The sequence below is a fragment of the Falco peregrinus genome, chromosome 7, assembly GCF_023634155.1.
Source record: "Falco peregrinus isolate bFalPer1 chromosome 7, bFalPer1.pri, whole genome shotgun sequence".
Taxonomy (NCBI): Eukaryota; Metazoa; Chordata; class Aves; order Falconiformes; family Falconidae; genus Falco; species Falco peregrinus.
The window spans coordinates 1,998,501-2,020,000 of record NC_073727.1 but is presented as its reverse complement, the minus strand read 5'-3'; the positions used below and the strand labels follow the sequence as shown (position 1 = coordinate 2,020,000).

The 21,500-nt window shown below is 43.7% G+C and overlaps 1 protein-coding gene across 1 annotated transcript in view; it reads right to left on the bottom strand.

The window, feature by feature from the left end:
- Positions 1-21,500, bottom strand: part of EHBP1 (EH domain binding protein 1) — a 225,616-nt gene that overhangs the window by 29,942 nt on the left and 174,174 nt on the right. Inside the window, 5 exon segments of the mRNA XM_055809787.1 lie at positions 5,890-6,013; positions 8,715-8,821; positions 8,973-9,111; positions 11,814-11,938; positions 15,153-15,269. Of these exon segments, the coding sequence (XP_055665762.1) occupies positions 5,890-6,013; positions 8,715-8,821; positions 8,973-9,111; positions 11,814-11,938; positions 15,153-15,269 (612 nt within the window).

The following is a 21,500-nucleotide window of genomic DNA, read 5'->3' as shown; positions in this document are numbered from 1 at the left end:
CCTGCATTATTTCCTGTGCAATTAAACTCCACAATTAGTATACAGTGGGAAAAATACCAAAACGGTGATAGCATCGCTTATCTGGTTCTCTAGTGAATCAAATTTACAGCCACCCCTGCCGCACACCGTACGTTAACTCTTCGCACCGTGGGTACGTACAACTCTGAAATATAAAATTAGTTGCTTTTGAAGGACACTGAGCTCCCTCTGGTGAAGGCATAACAAGTTTATTAAGTAAGCACCACCTCTGGAAGTATAATCCCCTCTGGCTTCTTCCATGGAGTTTATTGGTTCAGTTTTCCTAACCATGAGCATCATTAGGGCAATGCAGTAATTAAGAGTTGTTAGAAAGTGAATTCTCAAACTGCAGATTAGAAAATTAAACTATTTCCTGATTACATATTAATGGAGCACAACAATAGCAGTTGCCATAAGCTTGGAAGGCAACCAAGGGATAAATCTGTGTACTTAATTACCATAAACAATGGCTGCATAGAAATGAAGTTTTATGCACATTCCCTTCTGTAATATGTCTGATATCAGTACACACTTGACAATTCTTGTTCAATTATCTCTATTATTTAATGCGCTGTGAACGGCTCTGTGTAAATAAAATTAACCACCCCAATTACTTTGAATTCATCTAGGGACAACGTAATAAAAAATGTGAAGAATTCTGTATGCCTATTAATCTAAAACATTACAGAAGCTTTCACCAGATTTTCTTGTCTATATTTATTTTGTCTACATTTATTTTAGTGCACTGCTAATTCAATTACATTTACCATCAGTGGTCAATCAGCAGCAGCAGAGGTTTTTGGTTGTTTTTTTATTTATTTCATTAATCCTTATACAGTACCACAAACGTGCTCATCCATTGGTAAGGTACAGGATCTCATATGGAAAATACAAATATGCTTCTACTTGAATTTGGGAGCTTGCAGTTAATCAGAAAAACAATTAAAAACACTTCATACCCTGTGGTCAGATAACAAAATATCTGATAGCTGCAATTTTTATTTTTTTTCCCCAAATAGTTGGTTTTGCAATTAGTGAAATAGTAACTGAAAAAGAGCTAAATTTAGATTAGAGATTTGTAAACTAGGCTTCTTTGTTTTTAATTTAATTGCATTATGTGATAATTCTGCATTTTAATTTGGCACTTGGATATCAAGATGATAGACACCTTACAACACAATGACAGAAGAATTTGCAATGGAGGAAGACACTGTTGGAAGTACAGACAAAACTATTTCACCCATAACAGGTCAGGCACAACACGGGCAAGTACAGCCCTGGAGAAAGCAAGCTAATCTTTCCCGTCACCGGTCAGTGTCGGGCCATTACAGCAGCAGAAGATGGGAGATCGATGATATTAGATTATGTGATTTTTTATAGTCCATCGTACAGCTCATTCCTCTTACTTGAACCTCTGCACCCTGTTTTCTCTAAACCCTGGCACCCACAGGCTGTTTTGAGATGGTGTATTTTGTACAGTGGGTGCTGCGAAGCCCCTTCTCCAGGGGTGGCTCTCACACCCTGCCAGCGATGGCAGACGCGCCGTCGGAGCCCAGGGCGCCGGAGCACTGACTCTCCTCACAGTTTTGCAACGTACCACTAAACTACAAGAACATGGTGTGATTACGTTTTCATTTTGAGTGCAAAGACCAAGGGCTGAGGTGACGCCACCAGTGACATAAATTACTGGATATTAAGTGTTACTACTCAGATTCAAATGGAAGTCAGCAACCCAGGGATTTTAATAACTTCTATTTTTTCACACATCTTAGAGAAGTGTTTCTAGTCAAATCACGAGCAGCTGGCACTGGAAATGCAGAGCTTCAGCCAGTTCCAGACCCTTTCCCTGGCTGATGAACGTTGAAAATCTCAGCTCCCGCCTGGCCCAGGGCCAGAGGCTCCCCTCCCCCCCTCAAGGGGCTGCCCGCAGGCTGGAGGGCGACGAGACACAACCTGGGCTCCCCTCCCACAGCCCACTTCCATCAGGCACCCTTTTCCTAATGCAGGGCAGAAGATGCCAGGGCAGCAGGGGAAGGGACACCTCTGCATCCCAGGCTGCGTCCCAGGGACCAGGGACTCCGTGCCTCCCGGTCTGTGCCGGGAAGGGACTCGGGCAGGGAAAGCCCAAGCCTGGCTCCTTGCAGCCACCCACGGCCACGGAAGCCCTAGGAAAGCCAGGGCAGCTTCTCCAAACTTCTGTTTGCAACCCTAAGCACCAGGGACTTTCACTGAAGAGTCAGCAGCGTGTCTAACGGAGTCAAACAGTGTCACGAGCTGGGGTCTAACAGAGAGCATACATCGCCCACTCAGCGCTATTCCTGTTCCGTGAAAGCCATGAGCGCTTCCACATTTACTGGTGCCTGCGTCGCCCGGTGCTTAGCCACTGGATCTCCCTGGCCTTACCACCAGCCTGCAGGAAGGAAATGCCCACCTGTCTGCATGCCCTGGTACACGGCAGCAGGAGACATGGTCCTTCGCCTGAAGTGACTGTAGCCTGGACAGATACTCAAGCTGCAGCCTGAAACAATCCCTCCTGGCTAAGCAACAAAAAGGGCTCTCCAACTCAGAGGATGAAGAGCTGCCAGGTGGCAAAGACTCTCCCCACTGGAAAAAATCCACCCCCAGTTTTGTGCTGGAGAAGGATGAGAAGGAGGAGTGAGCGCTTTCTTCCTCGTCAAGGTCTGATACAGACCAGGGCCAAGCACGGCGGCGCAGGCCACGCCGGGTCGGGCCCCAGCAGACACAGCCGAGACGAGTGCAGCGTGCTCTGCTCCGCGCTTGCATTTCATGTCAAGGCAATGACTGCGTGACCACATGTGTCTCCCAGCTGTTTCACTTATCTCGTACGGGTTTGGCACACATGGAAACAAAGCTGGAAATCCCAACACAAAATGTGCTCCTACGCGGATGGGGACAGCCATCCTGCAGACGCTCGTTAGGACAGTTCAGCGCAGGCCCGGCCCCACGTGGCTGTACGAGCGCGGCACCCTGCTTCGGCTGCCGAGGAGTAAGGTCAGCAGAGACTCCCACCTGCCCGAGGCTCTCCAGTACGACAATCCCACGCAGTACAAAATTAAGAAAGAGATGTGCTTAAAAGAGAACGTTAATTATAAAACCAATTCATTTGTGGTTCTTGCCCTTCATGTTGTGTTTGCAGGACCTTTCAGCTATGCCTGCCCGCATGACCTCCTGGCCCCTAGAGCCTGCGTCTTCAGAGAAACCAAGTATCAAAGGACTTTTCAGCACAGGTCTGAGAGTGGGCAGCTCATCTCTCATTTTCTGGTACGGACCAACACCTAGGCGAGTATTCGCAGAGCCCTGACATCATCATCAACAGCCCTTCAGGGCATTTTTAGCTATCAGGCTGTGGTTACTTTCTTCCTTCAGACGTGGCTTTGCAGACCACTTGGCTGTCTGTGGTAAGCTGGCAGGTTGTACGGTGTTGACTCACCTGTTTTGTTTCCAGATTTCTCTCTCAGACAGTCAGAGACTCGCGGCAAAGCAGCCCAGATCCTTACAGAAGAAACTGGGACGGAGACGGAGGCACACACTGCTTATTTGTCTGTATTGGGAATTAATTTCTGAAGAGAGGCAGGGAATAAAACCAAGTGCCATCCTGACAAAGAGAGACGCTGGTAAGATGTGATGCAGCAGCTCCTCTAAAGCAGCTGCAGTGGGTATAGGAGAGGGAGTAAGGAGCCGGCAGGAGAAGAGCCAGCAGGAAAGCCAGGCAGATGAGGGTCTGGTGGAATGGGACCATGCATGGGGCACAGAAACTGCTGACACAACAGCGGTTTAAAGGCACAGCCAAGAAAGACGTTCAGATTTCCCCCACTAATATATCACATCAAGGACTACTAAAAAACCTCCAACAAAACAAACCAAAATCCAAACAACAAACCACAACCCTTCTAATACTGCATCTCCACGCAAGCAATCGCAGCCACTGCCACAGGGATGCTGTCTGATGACAAATGGGATACTGATTGGCAGGGGAAGTGGCACACAAGATAGGCTGCCTCTTAAGATGTGAACCATAGTTAGAGAAGTTTGAGAATCCCGGCTTTCCAGGTTAACTACAGGTAAGAAACTCCACTTTTCACATGTTTTCTCCTAAATCATGTTTTTAAGCTGAGAACTTAAAGAGGATCTTTATGAAGGACTTGTTAAATCATTTGTTTTAATTTAAATCCCAAATGCTCGGTAAACGGTCAAGAATGTAAAAGTAACTCTTTCATTGTGGCTGCACCACTTGTCCCCTCATCCACAGTAGAAGCAGTGACGGGTCTGCATTAGTATTCCTCTTACAATCCTTACAGCCACGCTGTATAAGCCGCTCTAGCTGTGTGCTAGACTCCCCATTTCATGCAGGATACGTAAAAGAAACATCATCTCATTGTGTGATGACACGAAGAATACAGAAACTTTTGCCATACTTCAAAATACAAGAAATTAGAAACATAAGAAAGATAACAAATCTCTCTTAAAATGGAATAAATGGCATAAATCAAATGATGACAGGTTTATTAGAATTTTCAAAATCCCCAAGCGCTATGCTGGTGACTCCATACGTATCTAGAGGCGGTGTTCAGGGGTCATATAAGACTCGTGAAACACTGCGCTCGCTCTTTTGTGCGGAACATACTTTTCACAAATACAACAAAGCACACAAGAAAGCGCAGGATAATATACACACATTTTCTCTAGTTAAATAACTAAGGGTCACATAATGCATTTGAAAAAGTACTTCAAAAGACTGTAACAGGTAAAAGTTCTGCTAAACAAGCATTCATCCATGACGGAAATAGTTTCCGAGTCACATGTTTTTGTAAAACCATTAAAAAAAGTCAAACCACCTGAGCACATGAGAAAGTAAATACATTTTTTAAAAATACCCTAATATTTGGATGCATGCGGCAAGCTCACTTCAAAGTGCTGAACTTTAACTAAAGTCTATTCATCTGTGTTTCAAAACATAACACTGGGTTCAAATCTACTTTTAAATCTGCTATTTCAGTTAAAGACAGACTTCAAGTTTATAACATCAAATACACACATACCTTATAAAGCCAATTTATCCACAAAGTAATTTGGACCGACTAACTTTTTTCCCCAAGGGACAAGAAGAATGCTTTTTGGACCTACAATATTATTTATTTTTGAAATACCAAAGCACCATTCATTTCCAACTGACATGGTTAAGCCTCTCCATCTCTGACGACCATCAGCACTGAACCGCCACCTAACATTCAGCATGGAAGTCAAAACCATCGTGCTTTTAACAAAAAATCGCCCGTACACTTCAGTCCTTTCAACTGCACCTACACCACCAAGTATTACAGACTTTCACAACCCACTCTCCTGAAAATAAATAAATAAATAAATAAAATAATTGTGGAGCATCAGTAACCAGATAGTATTCTCAAATTTCAGTGATCTAGTCAATGGAGCTTTCCCCCATGTACCGTGCTCTGTTTCATGCAGTACATGGCTTTAGCTGGCCAAATCTTTTTTTTCCCACTGAATCAGTAGAACAGTGAAGATCTTACTTTTTTTTTCTCTGCCCCCCCCCCCCCTTTTTTTTTAAAGCAGTGGCATATCAATGAGGCACAGATGTGTATTCCAACTCTGCATGGATGAGCACACTGTTCAATAGTGCTGGCTCACACGGTATCAGGGCAAGTTATCACTTCCCATGAAGGCACTCTTATCACCAGGGCCCAGAGAGGTGGCTGCAAATCGCAGCCTTTTTATTTTCAAGGCAGTTTTGCTGAACATTCAGGCTTCAAAGATTCACACTTCCAAAACTCTATAAGAGTTTGTGAACGCTCAATTTGCCAAAACTGTTTACAGTGTAATTGGGCACCGTACCTGTGTCCATGAGATAGCGAAGGCGCTTCTCCACCAGCGCGGCACGGGTGTCAATTTGCTTTTGCTCATTCTCTAGTGCTGCCAATTCTCCTACAACATACTGACTGGTGTCTTTGAACCCTTTCTGTTAAAGAGAACAAACAAGAAGAAAAAACATCACTTGTAAGTTGCATTTTTCCTTTCCACAAACACTTAGTAAGGCACTTACCTAAACAACCAAATATCATGCTCGCTACCAAAAAGCTAACACTTACATTTCACAAACTCTACAATTTTGCCAAATGTCCTTATTTGTTTATTAAAACGCCCTGGTTTTTTCTTTAGGGAACATTTGATTTTGCAGTTTTTTACTACCTGGCTGGCTTTTTGAAATTCCTCTAATTTATTTCTAAGTACATAAAAGCTGCTGTAACAAAGCATAATGAAAGGAAACGTAATCCAAATAAAGCACTATTTAACATGCCATTTCTACTCCATTCAGGTCTTACTCAATTTTAAAAAGCTAACTTTAGGGGATAGAAGAACTAGCACGAGTGTCTCTTAATGACAATTAAAAAGTGGGCTTTTAGGATTAAAACCACAAGCTCCCTGCCTTGTTCAGCTCTCCTGGGTCAACTGTAACGCCAGGGCTCGCCAGCCTGGGCTGAGATGCCTCTTTGGGCTTTCTCTGATGCAGGCAATTGCCCTGCCACGCGGTGATCTGCAAAAATAACTTTAATTACTCTAACTGTGATTCTTCACCTGAGAAGCGGTGACAAACGGCACCGGGCAGATGCTCAGCAGTACAGGGACTAACTCGAGCTGTCCTGCCCCTGTGCCGGCTGCTGCCTGCCCAGGAGGCAGCCCTGGGATACCGAGCTGATAAATCGTATTGAACCTCGCCAAGAAACCTGTGGGAGCACTAACAATCAAGCCAGTGCCTCTCGTCCCCTGTAACTTCTCAGCATTGCCCCACGGATGGCCACACAGCTCTCCAAACGTTTCCCAGGTGGTTTGGCTGTCTCTCTAGGGGCCCAGGAACAGCCACCGAGTACCTTCCCGCTATTCTCAGGTGGCTCAGTGCCTTTCACACAGTGTTTTGGCTGTGCTGAGTTATCATGGGCTGTATGCAACGCTGGAATGTCATTCCTGAAGCATGGGTTTGTATAAGTTAGAAAAAAACATTACTCCTGCTGAGTAACTCCATCCACTTCTTCCTCCTCCACCTGCCCCAGAGCCTTGGTGAATGGTTTACATTGGGAAAAAAAAAACCAACCACAAACCCTGGCAAAATGATTTCATGTTTCATCAGCACTCTGAAAAGGATGCAGCTAAAATCACTGTCCTTTGGGAACAGAAAAATATACAGGGTTCTTGTTTTTTTTTAATGAGGCTTGTTTCCCTGCTAGAGGCTGTGTAAGGGTCTCACATACTTTCATTGAATGTTTCTGTAAATATGTCCCAAATCATCAATTCAGCTTCATATTCAGGCAACAGGTATCATAACCACATCAGTGTACGACTGCAAAACAGGGCACGTTGGGAACGACGGCTAACGGCATGGCCGAGCTGCCAGTGCCAGCAACGAGCACAGAACCTTGAAACTGGGGGTATCTGAATTTAAGCAGATTGTGCCCCCATTAATTTGGCCCTCCTCCTCCTACACAACAGCCAACAGTATCAGCTCGAATGGAAACCCTTTTTCTACCTGTCATCCAGCCAGAAAAACAACCACCACCACAATAACAAAACTCCCTGAGAGCAGTCCCTGAAGAAAAAAACCCTAACCATCAATCAGTCTGGGGACTCGAAGTGATGTGCCATATATTGCCTTTCATCAACTGTAATGAACTGAAAATAGTATGGAAACTTCCCTAATGTCAGCATGCATAATTGTTAACAATTGTTATTAGAAGATGAAAAGAAATGCTGTGTCAGGCTGAAATATCCCAAGAGTTCACGTGTATCATCTGCATATATAATGTGAACTTACTGTGCCAGACCTTTTCAGCTCTGCAAAAGTACAACCAGGCTAAAAATAACTCTGGCTTGTAAAAAGTTCCGTGTTTTGGTGTAGATACGATAGCGGTACAAAATAACTACTCAGCTCTAGATTGCTTCAGCAAAAACGACCAACGTGTTTAGATAAATTGTGGAGAGCCACAAACGACCACCATCAAAGGCTGTGTTGTTTCTTCAGACAAAAAAAATTCAGGTTAAAACTTGTTCTTCCTGCTTCTGTCCCGCAGCTGTCCATCAAAACCAGCTTTCTCCCTGCGGTCTATCAAATATTTCCCTCACAAATCAATTTTACACATGATCAGCCCATACCCCTACTGAGCTGAACCTCCCCGTTAATTAAGTGAAGAAATTACCATATATATTATATTAATGCAAACATCATTCAGCTAGTAATTCACGGCTGATCTGGATAATGGAAAGGTTGAACACCCATTAACCCAAGCCAACAAAATGGGTTGGCTGAGAAATTCTAGCAGGTCTCATGTGACTCTTCCCTCTAACTGCAGCTCTGCGGTATCTGCTATTGTAATAATTAAAATCCTCCCGGTAGATCAATACTGGAATCTCTTTATGGGAAGTGCCCTGATGGAAATGTCTCAGGGAAGCTGGGGCTGTGGAACTCTGAAAAATTCATTTTTTTTATCTGACAATTATCACCACACTGCAGACTAATTCAACAGTGCACCCCTCTCACTCTGCTTTGAATGCACTGGAGATTGACATCTAAAAAAACCTAACATCTCATTTTAACAAATAAAGGCACTATTTCCACATACAGTTTGGAATTATCAGCAATCATGAAACCAGACAAAAAATTAATATACATTAAGCACTTCATCTTCTGATGGCTTCCTCTGAGTCTCAGTTATCGCAGCCTTCTCCTCATTTCCTCTCTTTGTATCTTCCTGTATTGATCTCTGCCTTTTCATCTCTTGAAAAAAGGGGAAAGACATGTAAAATTATTATAAAGCTTGATATTTATGTATTGAAATGTGGACTTAACATTATCGGGTTTTCATATATTTATTGTTAAATATTATTAAATCACAAGATGGGAAAACAGGTTTTATATTTTCGCCTACCTGGTCTGCTCTCCACGTATTGACTGAAAGACTGGAGCTGAGTTTTTCTGACGGTAGAGTCCTTGCTGAACACAACGGGATTTCTAAACCGTTCTGCTGCTATTTGTAATCGCTCAGCACGGTGTTCCTCTGTTCCATTCTGCCAGGAAAAAAACCAGACACACAACGGTTTCTTTTGTTTACAAACGGGAGGACAGGAATGCAAAAGGTACGTTTCAGTGAGGGGATAGGACACAGCTTTTGCAGAGAGGATTTCGCAACTTGGGCTGCAGTTTATATAGGATGAAAGTATCAGCTGGGGAAAAAAAAGGAGAAGAGTGATTAACTTTTCCCTTTTTTTTTTTCTTTTTTTTTTTTTTTCCCTCCTCCTTTTTGTTTTAATGCGTGGTGGCAACGACTGGCTTTTGGCTATGTGGGCACCCTCCTGTAGGACTCCCTCTACTTACTTAACAGCCAGCCCCATTAATTGTGGCCGGCATTTGCCAGCGATGCCGGTTTTAAAGGCAAAATCACTCCTTTGCAACTTTGATTTGCCAAGCGCCGCGTCTGCTGCTGCCAAGTAGCGGCGTCTCTACCCCTGAACACGACCCGTATCGTTTTAAAAGCACACTGCCTCCCGCCTGCCTCCCTGCCCAGCACAGAAATCTGGCGTTTTCCGTAGTCCCACAGACTTGTATGACAAGAAGAACTAGTTTCTAATTTTATGCCCATTGAGATAAACCACTAATGCTGGATGAAGGCTAAAAGGTAGGATTATAATACTACCCCACTGAACTGCATTTCATCAGCTATAACTTTCCAAAGCCAGATTTGTAAGTAAGCCCTTTACCGCTAAGGAAACTACAATTATCTTTTCCAGGGCTTCCTATGTTAATACTGGTAACAAATTCAAATGATTCTATCAACACAAAATATCCCAGAAGACTGAACCACCGCGGTGTGTGGAAGCTGCAGATACCGAGGTGCTGTGTACCAAACAAATATTTCATTTTATACCTAATCTTTTATTATTTTTATTAAGTGTTTTGAAAGTAAATAGGGAAAGGCTAAGATGCATGACTAATAGCTAAGCCTGCTGAATGCTGAAACTGGTTATCAAAAGCTACCAAGACTTTGCCCTTCCTCTGCATTGAGACAATCGGTAATGAGGGAGTTCTCCAATGGCCCATTCTCTAGCCTCAAGGAGGCCGGGGATACACAATCCCCAAGGGAAGGTAACAGTTTATCCTTTTCCACAAACACAGAATGCCTCATTTAGAAACGTGTAAACTGCATTTTATTAAAAAACAAATCCACCTCAATGCCAAGAGCTCCATGAGAACAGATGGACACCATATATTCCTTATAATGCCGCTTTCCAACTCTTCCTTAGAAAGGCACACACAGAGATAAACTGTTACGTTGCACCTTCTGTGGGAGCACCTTATGGGGGGGGAAAAAAGAAAAATCCACTCCTTCACAGATGCTTTTCTACCATTTTCGTCAGGCTAGGTGACACCAAATCACCCTAAGAGGTGACCTGTGTGTCGTTGGTCGAATTAAGCTTAAAAAAGTATCGCTCGTACCCTCAGATGACTTTCCAGCGGCACTGATCAGACGGTTATGATTCTGGTTAAATAAAAGGTGGTTTCCTGTTATTAGCGCAATAACCATCTGACAGCCTAAACCAGAGTCTTTACCAAAATAAACAAACATGACTAATTTTTTAGGCCTGGCAACATGCTAAAATATCAGTGTGATTAGCCAGTAAATCCCATTTTAAGAAACCTTTTTATGACTGGGGACTTCTGCCACTTTACAAATGTATTCCTCTAAGCCCACTAATTCAGTTAGCCTTTTCAATCCATTGTATTATTCTTGGGCCAGCTTCATTTTGCATTAAATCCACTGCAGAAAGCTAAATTGAACGCAAAAATCAGACTTGATCCAGGCTTCCTTTTGTTCAAAGATAGAGACCGAAAGTCCTCTGCTGCTGCCACACACTTTCATCACCAATTTATAGGAACCGACAGTGTAAGGGAAAAGCAATGAAAGTCATTGTTTTGGGACTTCAAAGCATCTCTGTATCTGGGGAAGGAAATCCTTTCAGTCAGCAGCGCTTTCCCCCCAGACTGCAGGTGGGTGAAAAGTTATACCCAACTGGAAGTGCCCCAGAGCCATAGGGATATTAATGACATACAGGGACTATTTAAAAAAAAAAATAATAGTAAGAGCACAAGGGGTCTAATTAAGAAAACGAAATGGAAAATTGATTGGTGAGCGCTTTCTGCTGAAGTGGTGAACGCTGAGAACAGGCAAAATGACCACAGACGCCGCATGTGTGTGCCTCTTTCTCAGAAGCGCTCGTTGACAAGCACTCAAGTAGGTACGCTTTTAAAGTGTACCACAGCTCGGTTTTGAGGGAGAAAACCCAGAGGGTCAGGCTTGGGAGGGCAGCGGATCGCTGCCAGCCCGGTCCCGCTCCCGCTCAGCCGGGGAGCGCCTGGCTGCCTGCCCCGCAGCAGGACGGAGCCCGCGCTGCGCCTCCGGTGTACCGACAGCCTGGGCAGCCAGGGTCGAGGGGCGCTTCTCCTGTCCGTTAGTGTTACGCCAATGACGACAAGCATCAAGATCAAAACAAAACTTAAAAAAAGAAAAAAAAACCCAAACAAAAAAGAGAACGTGTTGATTAATCACCAGGAAAAGCCCCGGTGCTTTGCAAACTACGCAACTGCACTGCCATGAAGGTTTTGCGTTTCTCACTGTGAAGGGTATGATAAGAAATCATTTTCCTCCTCACAAAGTACAAACCCGAAATCAGAACACACAGGTACTGAGACAAAAGCGTTAATCAAAACTTACCTTAATGTCTTGCTCTGAGCTATCAGTTACAGCTTTCTGAGCAGCACTGGAGAGTGAATTTGCCACCTGTGGCTGAGCTTCTAGGAGCTTCTTCAGCTTCAAATCCACCAACTTACTGTTTTGTTCTGCTAAATATGCAAATACCACATACAACAGAGTGAGATGCATTTAAATGCAGAGTCGCTACAACAATGTAGCAATTTAAAAGGTAGATTTAATTCACTTTTTACTTTTTTAGTTTGAAATGATAGCAAAATAGAAGGAAATTTTTTTTTTTTTTTTTCCAATTTGGACTGGCATACATTTGTGTAACGTGCAGAGATAATTCCTAAGTTTTCTCACAAAAAAAAAATATCCATGTAGCACTTAAATGAAGAAGTAAACACGCTTGAAGAGAGCGGGTGAAAAACACAGAAAGTAGACAGTTTGCTCTAAGTTACTCCCATCCTATAAGTACCAACACAATGGTATAAAAACACACTTAAAGAGCCATTCATTTTAAGATGACATATAACAATTTATCCCATATTCTACAGACTGATAGCCCCTTAAGTTTATGAACTACTAATTCATTATGAGGCTCCTTGGCACAGCTTCTCGATGTTAACATTTCAGTATCAAAAGAGACAGCTTTCTGGTAATATTTTACTATGATTTATAGAATATGTTGAAGCTGGGGGAGCTGTAAAATGCTTCGTAATGGCATCGAAGGGACAGATTCAAAGTCTGCCAAAGCCCCAAAATCTTTTTCATCAGTTTTAGCAACTTGGATCAGAGCCCAAAGAAATAATAGCTGAGGATTTTACCTCCCAATAACATTCATTCTGTATGTCATCGTTGACTATAAGAATTTGTAACACACCTACACACAGAGTTACCTACACATACACACACAGTAAGGAGAAAGGTGTTAATAACAAACCGCAGCGCAGACCTACGGAGCTACCCTGGGTAGGAACGCGGGTAACGCTGGCGCAGAAGCCCCCGACAGACTCTACATGCAGCACGACACGAGAAACGGCCCCTGTACTGGAGCGAATGCAGCATCACCTGCATGTACGATGCACGTACACCCGGGCCTCAGGTCAGGCGCAGCGGAAAGGGCACTGGGGATGTTTTCCTACAGGTGCAGCCCGAGCGCTCGCTGCGGGCTGGTGGCTGTAACTGGGCTGGGAAGTGGAGCCGTGACTGTTTTGCCTCCCAGCTCCTTCCAGGGTTTGGAGCACTCCAGTTCATATTAGCCAAAATGTTTTGGCATGCTGGCAGCCCAGCGCTGCCTGCCTCCCGCGGTGACGGGCTGGGTCGGGCTGTGACGAAGGACAGTTTCCCTTTCCTCGGGCACACCCAGCCAGGGTGTCCTGAATTGAGGCTCACATGTAAGTACATGCACATTCTCGTGGGTTTATACATAAACATCATGTAATAACTATGACATAAGAGGTTCACATTTTATCAGACACATTCACAGCAGTGTACGGTAGCAGTGCTGACATACACAGACAGCTGCAATATTTGAAACCAACAACTGGCAGTAAAATATTTTTTTTTTAAAGTTTTCTCTTCTTGAAGAGAGATGGAAAGGACTAAGATTCAGCAGGGGACACATTAATTAAGGTGGTCAAAACCAATCCCAAATGTGAAATGCCCCTTTACAGTGTTGCGTTTAAGTGCCCCCAGGAGGTTCAGCCTGCACTAGAACTTGCTATGAGTTGGCACAATTCCACCAAAATCTATGTACGCTGATTTCTATCACAGCATTTGACTGCCTTCTGTATTATTGCCCATCGTCTTCCTTACTCCTCTGCACCTCTGTCTACCCAGCAGACTGAACTGCAAAATGATGTCCCCGTTTTTTTCCGGAATGTCCTCCCATGGTGGAGATGCAGCGTTGGGTAGTGGATGTGTATCCCTGGGAAGGTATCCCTCAGGAAAGAAGGGCCACCAACATAGGTGTTGGTAAGTCGCTGTGGCTGTGTGACAGGAATATTCATTTACTCATTTTCTATTTCCCCTAAAATGAACCAGTATTTATTGGAAAAGTATTTGACAGAATTTTGCTCTAAATCAGCTTAATTCAAATGCTGGAAACACTAAATATGTTTTCTTACGTGTTTGGAAATCCTCAAAAAAAAATAATTAAGGACATGACTCAAATCTTTTGCATTCAAAAAAGACTAGAAAGAAAGTGCTATATGCGCATCATTGCCGGTTTAATATATAAAGAGCAAACACTAAGTGAAGTGGTCTGACTTAACATACGATGGGCTACGCACTTGGGTCCAGCTAGTACGGGCAGAACCAAGCCAGAGGATGCTGTCAGCAGTGCCCTCGTTCCCTCCTGTACTGCCTTTTCCCCCCATGCTGTCCTGTGTTTGCCACACTTCTCCGGGCTTGGGCTAACTTGTGGCAAGCAGAAATGCCCCGGCAGAGCAGCACAGCACAGGACAGAGCCCCCCGTGCCCCCCCCGGCTGCTGGGGACAGGCAGGCTCGGACAGGGAACGAGCTCCTTCGGCAGGTCCCTGCGAGCAGCTGAGCCCCTTCCTGATAGGCAGCGACCTCTGCGCCTTCGAAGATCTAGCTGCTTTTAAAATACGCATCTCTTGTAAGATCCTCACATATTTATCATCATATTTATCACCTGATCTCCAGTTTTGCTTGATTATTTTTGAAAGGGGAAATACCACTACTATGACTTATTACCTGACCTGCACGCAATATGATTATGCGAGCACGCCTACAAGAATAACGAACGCTTTTAAAATGTGTTATTAAAAAACCCTATTATCTGAACATTGTAAAGAAAATAGGACTAATTCTGTTCAGATTTGTAATTCTGTCTCCCCACCAGAGCAACAAAGTATAGATTCAAGAACTGGTCCTTGGGGAGGAGCGGAGGGATGCCCGGTCCACACGGACACGTAGCCACATTTGCTCCCCTTCCCTGAGCAGCTGGGCCGGGATGTCAGTGCAGAGAGTGGCAGCCAGACTCACCAACGTGACTGCTCACTCCTCTGCCCACCCTGCTTTGCTGTGGCAGTTCAGGCAAGGTGATTTCAGGTGGCTTTGCTTTACAAACCTGGCCAGGGGTCCCCTTCCCCATCAAACAAGCAAAAGACATTTAATTCTGCCATTGTTGGAAATGATGATTTTGTCGCTGATTTAAAATTTCAGCTGAACGTGAATGCAAAATACTCAAAAAGAATAAGCACTAGGGTTTAAAAGACCTGAGAAGGCACAAAGGAATAAAGCTATGATAGAGAGAAGCAGCACATCAGTACTTATATGATGACGGAGTGTTAGTCATGCAAAATACACAAAATAGCCATTATTTAAATTACCCGTTGAATCAAGGTCATTTTCTAGGTTAGTAAGCTCATCTCCACCTCCAGTAACAGAGCATTCAGGAACCTCCTCGTTAGTATCTATCTCAATATTATCATCATCCTCATCCTCATCTGTAGGAACATACAGCGTTAAGGTTAGTATTTTCTTATGTCCATGCACCACATCACTAAAAAAAAAAAAGAATGCTTTAGAGAACAAGCTGAGTTATGATAAAAATGCAAATCATTAAATAAGTCTGGAAGGAGATTTCACTCTGTCCACTCATGGATTTATCTTTAAACCGATGCAATTCAATATACACACAGGGGGCTCTGCTGGAAACTCCTGCTACAATAAAGGTAGAGTCTGGCCTCAGCAGTGGCTCTTCTCTGCGCTGAATCTGGCTAATTCAGAAAAGCATATGTGCTTTTCCTTGTAACTCCAGTCAAAATAATTTCCCCGAGGCTCCCTGTTCCCTACAAAGCAGAACAGGCGCCGAGGCTGGCACACGGCAGGTCTGGATGGATCTGGCCAGCAGTGGGACCCGGTCTCCTGGCCAGGAAAGGCAGCGGCCCCGGCACCAAGCTCCCAGCTCGGGAGCCTTGCTGCTCCTTACTTCGCACAGCACCCCAGCGTGGGGATGGCTCTAGCTTGGCCGGGTGTCGGTGTCTCCCACCACTTCTGGTACAAGCAGGAAAGCCACCACCCAGGCCACCACCCAGGCCACCGCCGGCCTTGGGCGCAGCAGCAGCACGCTCTCAGGTTGCTGCCTAGCTGCACCACTCTGAATCAGTGTTGTTTGTAAGCTCCATACATTTTGAATAAAATAATAATTATAATTATACTTTATATTTTTTATGGGATCTTTCTACCGAGTTTCTCAGAGCAGCTTATGAATATCACTTGTAAATGAGCCCCATAATGTTTTATGAAGTAGGCGATTATTATAATTACAATTATGATGATCATGTAGGTAAATTATGGCGCAGAAAGAGTAGGTAACCTGAGGAAGATCAAATAGCAAGTGCTGAATTGTGAAGCAGATCCCAGAAATAAAACCCTGACTCGCATTTTCAATACAAATATATAATGAAATTAACGTCCATAAAAGCTAGATTAGTACTTTCAAAGCATGTAGTTGCATTGTATTCACTCACTTTTAAGTCTCATATCAAATGCTATCTACACTTGTTCAGACTTATACGCGTATTTTTTTCCTACATATGCATGCATGCGTGTAAAAATGACAAAAAGAGAAGGCTGGAGCGTGTCTGAAGAAAAAAAGACACATAGAGTCAACTAAAGGAACTTTAAAACACATCACAATAGGAAAAAATACTAATTAGCATGACAGGACCTCAGTACGTTCACATGCCAGGTGAACAGAAAGGACCCCACGCACAGCACCAGGTCCCAGGAGCCTGGGGATGTTTGGCGCCGGGCCGGTGCTGATCAGCATCTGCCTCCAAACCATGCCAGACCTCAGCCCCAGACCTGAAGTTTGCACTCCAGGCCCACACTGCTGACGTGAAGGTCCTAAATCGTTTCTTTTCTTTACCTCTTTATCTCCCCAGTCCCTGTAATTCCCATGTGAGGACCCTGTTGCTCTACGTGCCCACCAGTCTTTTCCAACCAGCCGCTTCCGCAGCCCCTCCGTAACTGCCCATGGCTTTCGCAGACCTCTGCCCCCCGGGGTAAGGCTCCTGCCCTACACCCCCAGCCCCTCGGCACCGGGGTCTGCACGCCGGTCGCTCCAGGCAGTGCGGAGGCAGGGGGGCAAAGGAGACGGGCACAGCGTGACCATCACGAAGTGGACTGAAGGGATGGGGTAAGAAGCAGAGGAAGAAAAAACAGAGAACGGCAAAGCAGCCACAGCAACAACTCTCAAGTTTTGAATTTTCTTCAAAGCACTGCTACTTTTTCTAATTATGAGCCAGACTTCTCACATGATTTTAAATCCTTCCTGACGGTATCAGAGAAACTCAGTGGCACTCAGGCCACGGGACTCTCAAACGCACGCGGGAGCTGGAGGTGACAGCTGACATGGAAAGCACGACCGGGCTACAAGCAGCAAAGGGCCGTGGACATTTGGAAGCGGTGGAAGAGAAAGAAAGAGGGACACCGCTACGGTGGAGTGAAACCAAACCCCCGGCGAGCCTGGAGGCAGGCAATGACTTTCCAAAGCACCCAGAGAAGTCAGCCCGCAAGGTCAGCTCACGACTACCCGTCACCCAGCAGGATTCTGGATGTGTCAAAACAATCTAAACAAGATGATAGGGTTTAAGACTGCTGCATACTAAGGCAATGCCTATATTAGATTATTTGATTTTCTTTAATTTAATATAGTGCGATGAGATCAGAGGCACTGTCTTTGACACCACCATTTTAGGTAACAAAAGAGATGGGAATGTCGAAGACACCAGCTCCTAGTGTCAGATAATGACCTGACCTAGTATTTAATTTAAAGTTGGCAGGCTTTGACTGAATGTGACTGTAAGGACATTTACACTTTATTAATAAATAAATAAATAAATAAATAAATATTTTTCAATTAAAAGCATTCATTTGAAGTGATTTCAGAAATTTTCAACTATCTTTCAAGATCTACAGATTCCTTCTTTTAAACTACTCTTACGGTTTTTTTCCAGTCCAATGTTCTTCCAGTGTATTAAAAAGGGAAATGTGTTTAGGGAGCATGTTACAGCAAGATTTTGCAATTATAAAAGATAAAAGGAGCAACATGACGAAGAGATAACATATCTTTTATGAAAAGAACAAATTACTAGTGTGAAAAACTTAAAACACTTGGTCTAGAACCAGGGCACGTATTCAGCAGAGTACTGAAGAACCACTTCCTTGAGCAGTATGCAAACATGGATCCTACAAAGACAGCAAAACTTTACTGTGCTGTGAAGAAACGAACAAAACTAAAGACAAAATGATTAAGTCAACAACTGAACAGCACTGACCATTACCCTGCACAGCCTGGATTGAAGTCCGGGCTGAAGAAATAAGAATCTTTAGGAACCAAATGGAAATGCCAGAATATTGATGGAAAAAAGATCCAGAGGCATTTTTTAGCTCATACATCTTACTATCCAGACTAAGCTCAGGCTCAATTTGTGGTTAAACTGATATTCTCTTGACTCAGTTTAAGCCTGTCCACATGTGAAGGAGGTGCAGCAGACTTTATCAGTTTCTAGATGAAATTAAAAAGGAACAATTTTCATAGAGAGGTGAAAGCACTGATGGAGGCTGGATCACGTTAGCGGCAGGAGTGTGTGCAAGCTGCCGCTGGAGCTGTAGGCACAGCACTTGCTCTTGAGGGAAGATGCCTCCAGCCTCCAGGGCCACCTGGGAAATCCTTCAAACCTGTGGATATTCAGATATTTAGTTTGTTTACTTTCAGGTAGAGAGTTCACTTTAAGGCTACAGGATGTGACAGGAGCATCTGAACAGTAGTAAAGGAAGCCAAGGTGGGGAATGGAAGAAATGTGGAGTTGAAATACTGGTTCAGTGTACACGAAATCAGATGTCAGGACAAGAAAGTACAGCAGTAACTGCCAACAGATAGAAATACTGCCTGTTAAAAACATTAAATAGGGGGCTTAACACTGTTTTATGAGTTGGAGACTAAGCACGATGAGTAAGCCTGAGCTACCATGTACGTTCCCTCCAAATCATTGCCTCAGAAGTAAAATCCGTAACGTACCCTGAAAACTTCAAGCACGCAAGTGCAATGCCATGCCAGCTGGCTCTCCTTGGCAAGTTTTGTAACTGCAGTACACCTTTCCAGCTTTTGTTATTAATTCCAAAATTTCTGAAGACTCTTTTTTCTCTTATAATACATTTGGATGCTGCTTCTCCTGTGTTTTTCCCTCCCTGCTCCTCTAACATCTCTTTCCTGCACTCTTCACGTGTTCATTCTCTTCTCCCCTTCCAGTTTTGCACAGTTTTGGTGCTTTGTTCACCAAAGCCTCTTCACACTACCCTTGTCTTACCCCCTGTCCTCTCCGTTGTTTCCTCCCGTAGCTGCCTACTCACCACCTCTGGATCTGATCTGCATCCTCACAAAGACACTGTCTCAAAGAAAGGATGGAGATGTGCCAGAGAGCAAAGAAAACAGCCTACCCGAATCCCAAAAGGGTAGATTGGGTGTCCCACTGCACGGGGACAATACAGAGATAAGACGTCAATTCCTTTGTCCCGTCGCTGCTGGGAAGAGGGAGGATATTTGGATTCCTATCTTGATACTGTCCCTGGACCCATCTCAAGGCATCCGCTTATCAGCCTGAAGCTAGCAGGACATCTAATAAATTTGAAGCTGCCATCCCAAACCCTCTGGCAGTTGGCAGGAAGAAGTATTTTCTGTCTCACATGCCAAATAACCTATGAAAAAGACTGGATTTTGTAGCAAAGGATGCTGCTTATAAAGTTTCAACTTGCCATAGGCATGAGTTTTTCAGACCATGATTAAATAAAGCCTTTTAACAGAGGATGTAGCACCATGCCAAAGCATGAAACTCTTAATAAGCATACAGAAACAAGGAGAGTTAGCACGTCTTCACCTACAATAGCAAGCAAGAAGTCTGTCTTTAAAAATCCCCAAATCCCAAAGCTGAATTGTCACTTTTTTTCTGGAGTAAGTGACTTGAGAGAGGGGAAAATTATTTTTTTTTACATTCCCTTTTTGCAAATTAAAATGTAGCAACCAATGCAGAAGAAAAGATTAATGCAGCATAATGGACAAGAGAGCTTGGAAGACATAAGATATTACCATAAGCTTGTCTTGGGTATTGTACTGGGAATACAGGACTATACACAGAAAAAACCTTCCACATGTGAATGCAGTCCGGGCAATATCCAGCATACAGTTGTAATAAGTTGTAATAAGGAGACTGTCTATTAAAACCTAATTTTTGGTGGAAATAAAAAAAAAAAGAAAGATATTAAACTCAGAAATAATTGTAATTGATTTATAAAGCGTTGGTGCCGTTTCACAGAACCGGCTTCATTTTAGATGAATTAATTTCTTGAGTGGAGATCTAGTGTGGCACCTGACATTGCCAGCCGTGTGGTAGACGTATGTGGAAGATGTGCCATCAAGAAAGTTATTTGAGAGTAAGTAGAAAGAAGTGCTAAAAAAATGTACATTGACATAAAAAGAGCAAAGAGGAATAAAAGAAGGCAGGGAATGAAATCTGGAAGTCCAAGAGAAGCTCAGATAGCTTGCCTGAACTACTGTATGAATAAAGAAAAATCAAGGTAGGAAATGTAAACCAAGGAGATAACTCCAAGCACATTGAGAAGTAGAAAGCAGTGAAATTGTTATACTGGATAAAATCCAACAGGTATAGTGGTGACAACTTTATGACAACTTGTTTGTAATTACTGATACTGTCTCCTCCTTTAGTAACACAAACTCTGAGTGCATATGCAATTTATACATATGTATTTTTATTTTTTTTAAATATATATGCACCATGCACCGTTACCTCTGAGGCTGTTTTATAAACTGAAGGAAGGGCAGGAAGAGCAATGGCAAAGTTCAGAGGAAAACATGAGCAGGGAGGGCCACATCCCAGAAAGCTGAACACTGGGGTATTTAGCCACGCTACAAGCGAGACACTGCGACAAAGCAGGGTAGCTACTACGCAAAGGAGCAACGGGGATATGCCCAGACAGCATTGCCTGCTTGGAGGGGAGAGACGGCAGGAACAGCTCTGCACAGGCACAATAAAACAGCAAGGAGGAAGAAATGAAACAGCGTAGGATGGGGAGTCACACATTGCGAAGAGGGATGAGGAACACCATAGTCTACTTAATACACGAGTACAGTGCTGTTTTGCTCAGCCCGTCTTACTCCCTCCCCACCGAGGATGTGATTTTCTCATCTGTCATGGAGCAGTTATGTTGCCAAGCCTAGTTTTCTGGGCAAAGAGAGGAAAACTGAAGGCCAGACCCAAAGGGAGACATACAACTAAGTGCTTTTCTCTTTGGTGTTAAAGGGAACAGGAGTGTAGCATTTCGGGTGTGCTAAGACTGTATTTAAATATATATGCGTAGAAAATGCATGTAGTAGAGAAGAAAAAAAATATTGTTGAATCTACATGCATTGTGAACGTAAAGCTGCATTTTTCCGACACTTTGGCTTACAATTACATGGTTGTATGAGAAATACAATTTCCCCTTAGAATATATAGGAGACACTAAAAGAGCAAGAAGCCTGTACTGAAACGGGTGCTCAGCACCCATTTGAGTTTGAGTGACACTACATTACTCCAGCTCGTAGCACTGGCAGGTGTATGAATTTTAATGACATTTCAAAGTCAGTTTAATAACATTATAGCAATATTACAACT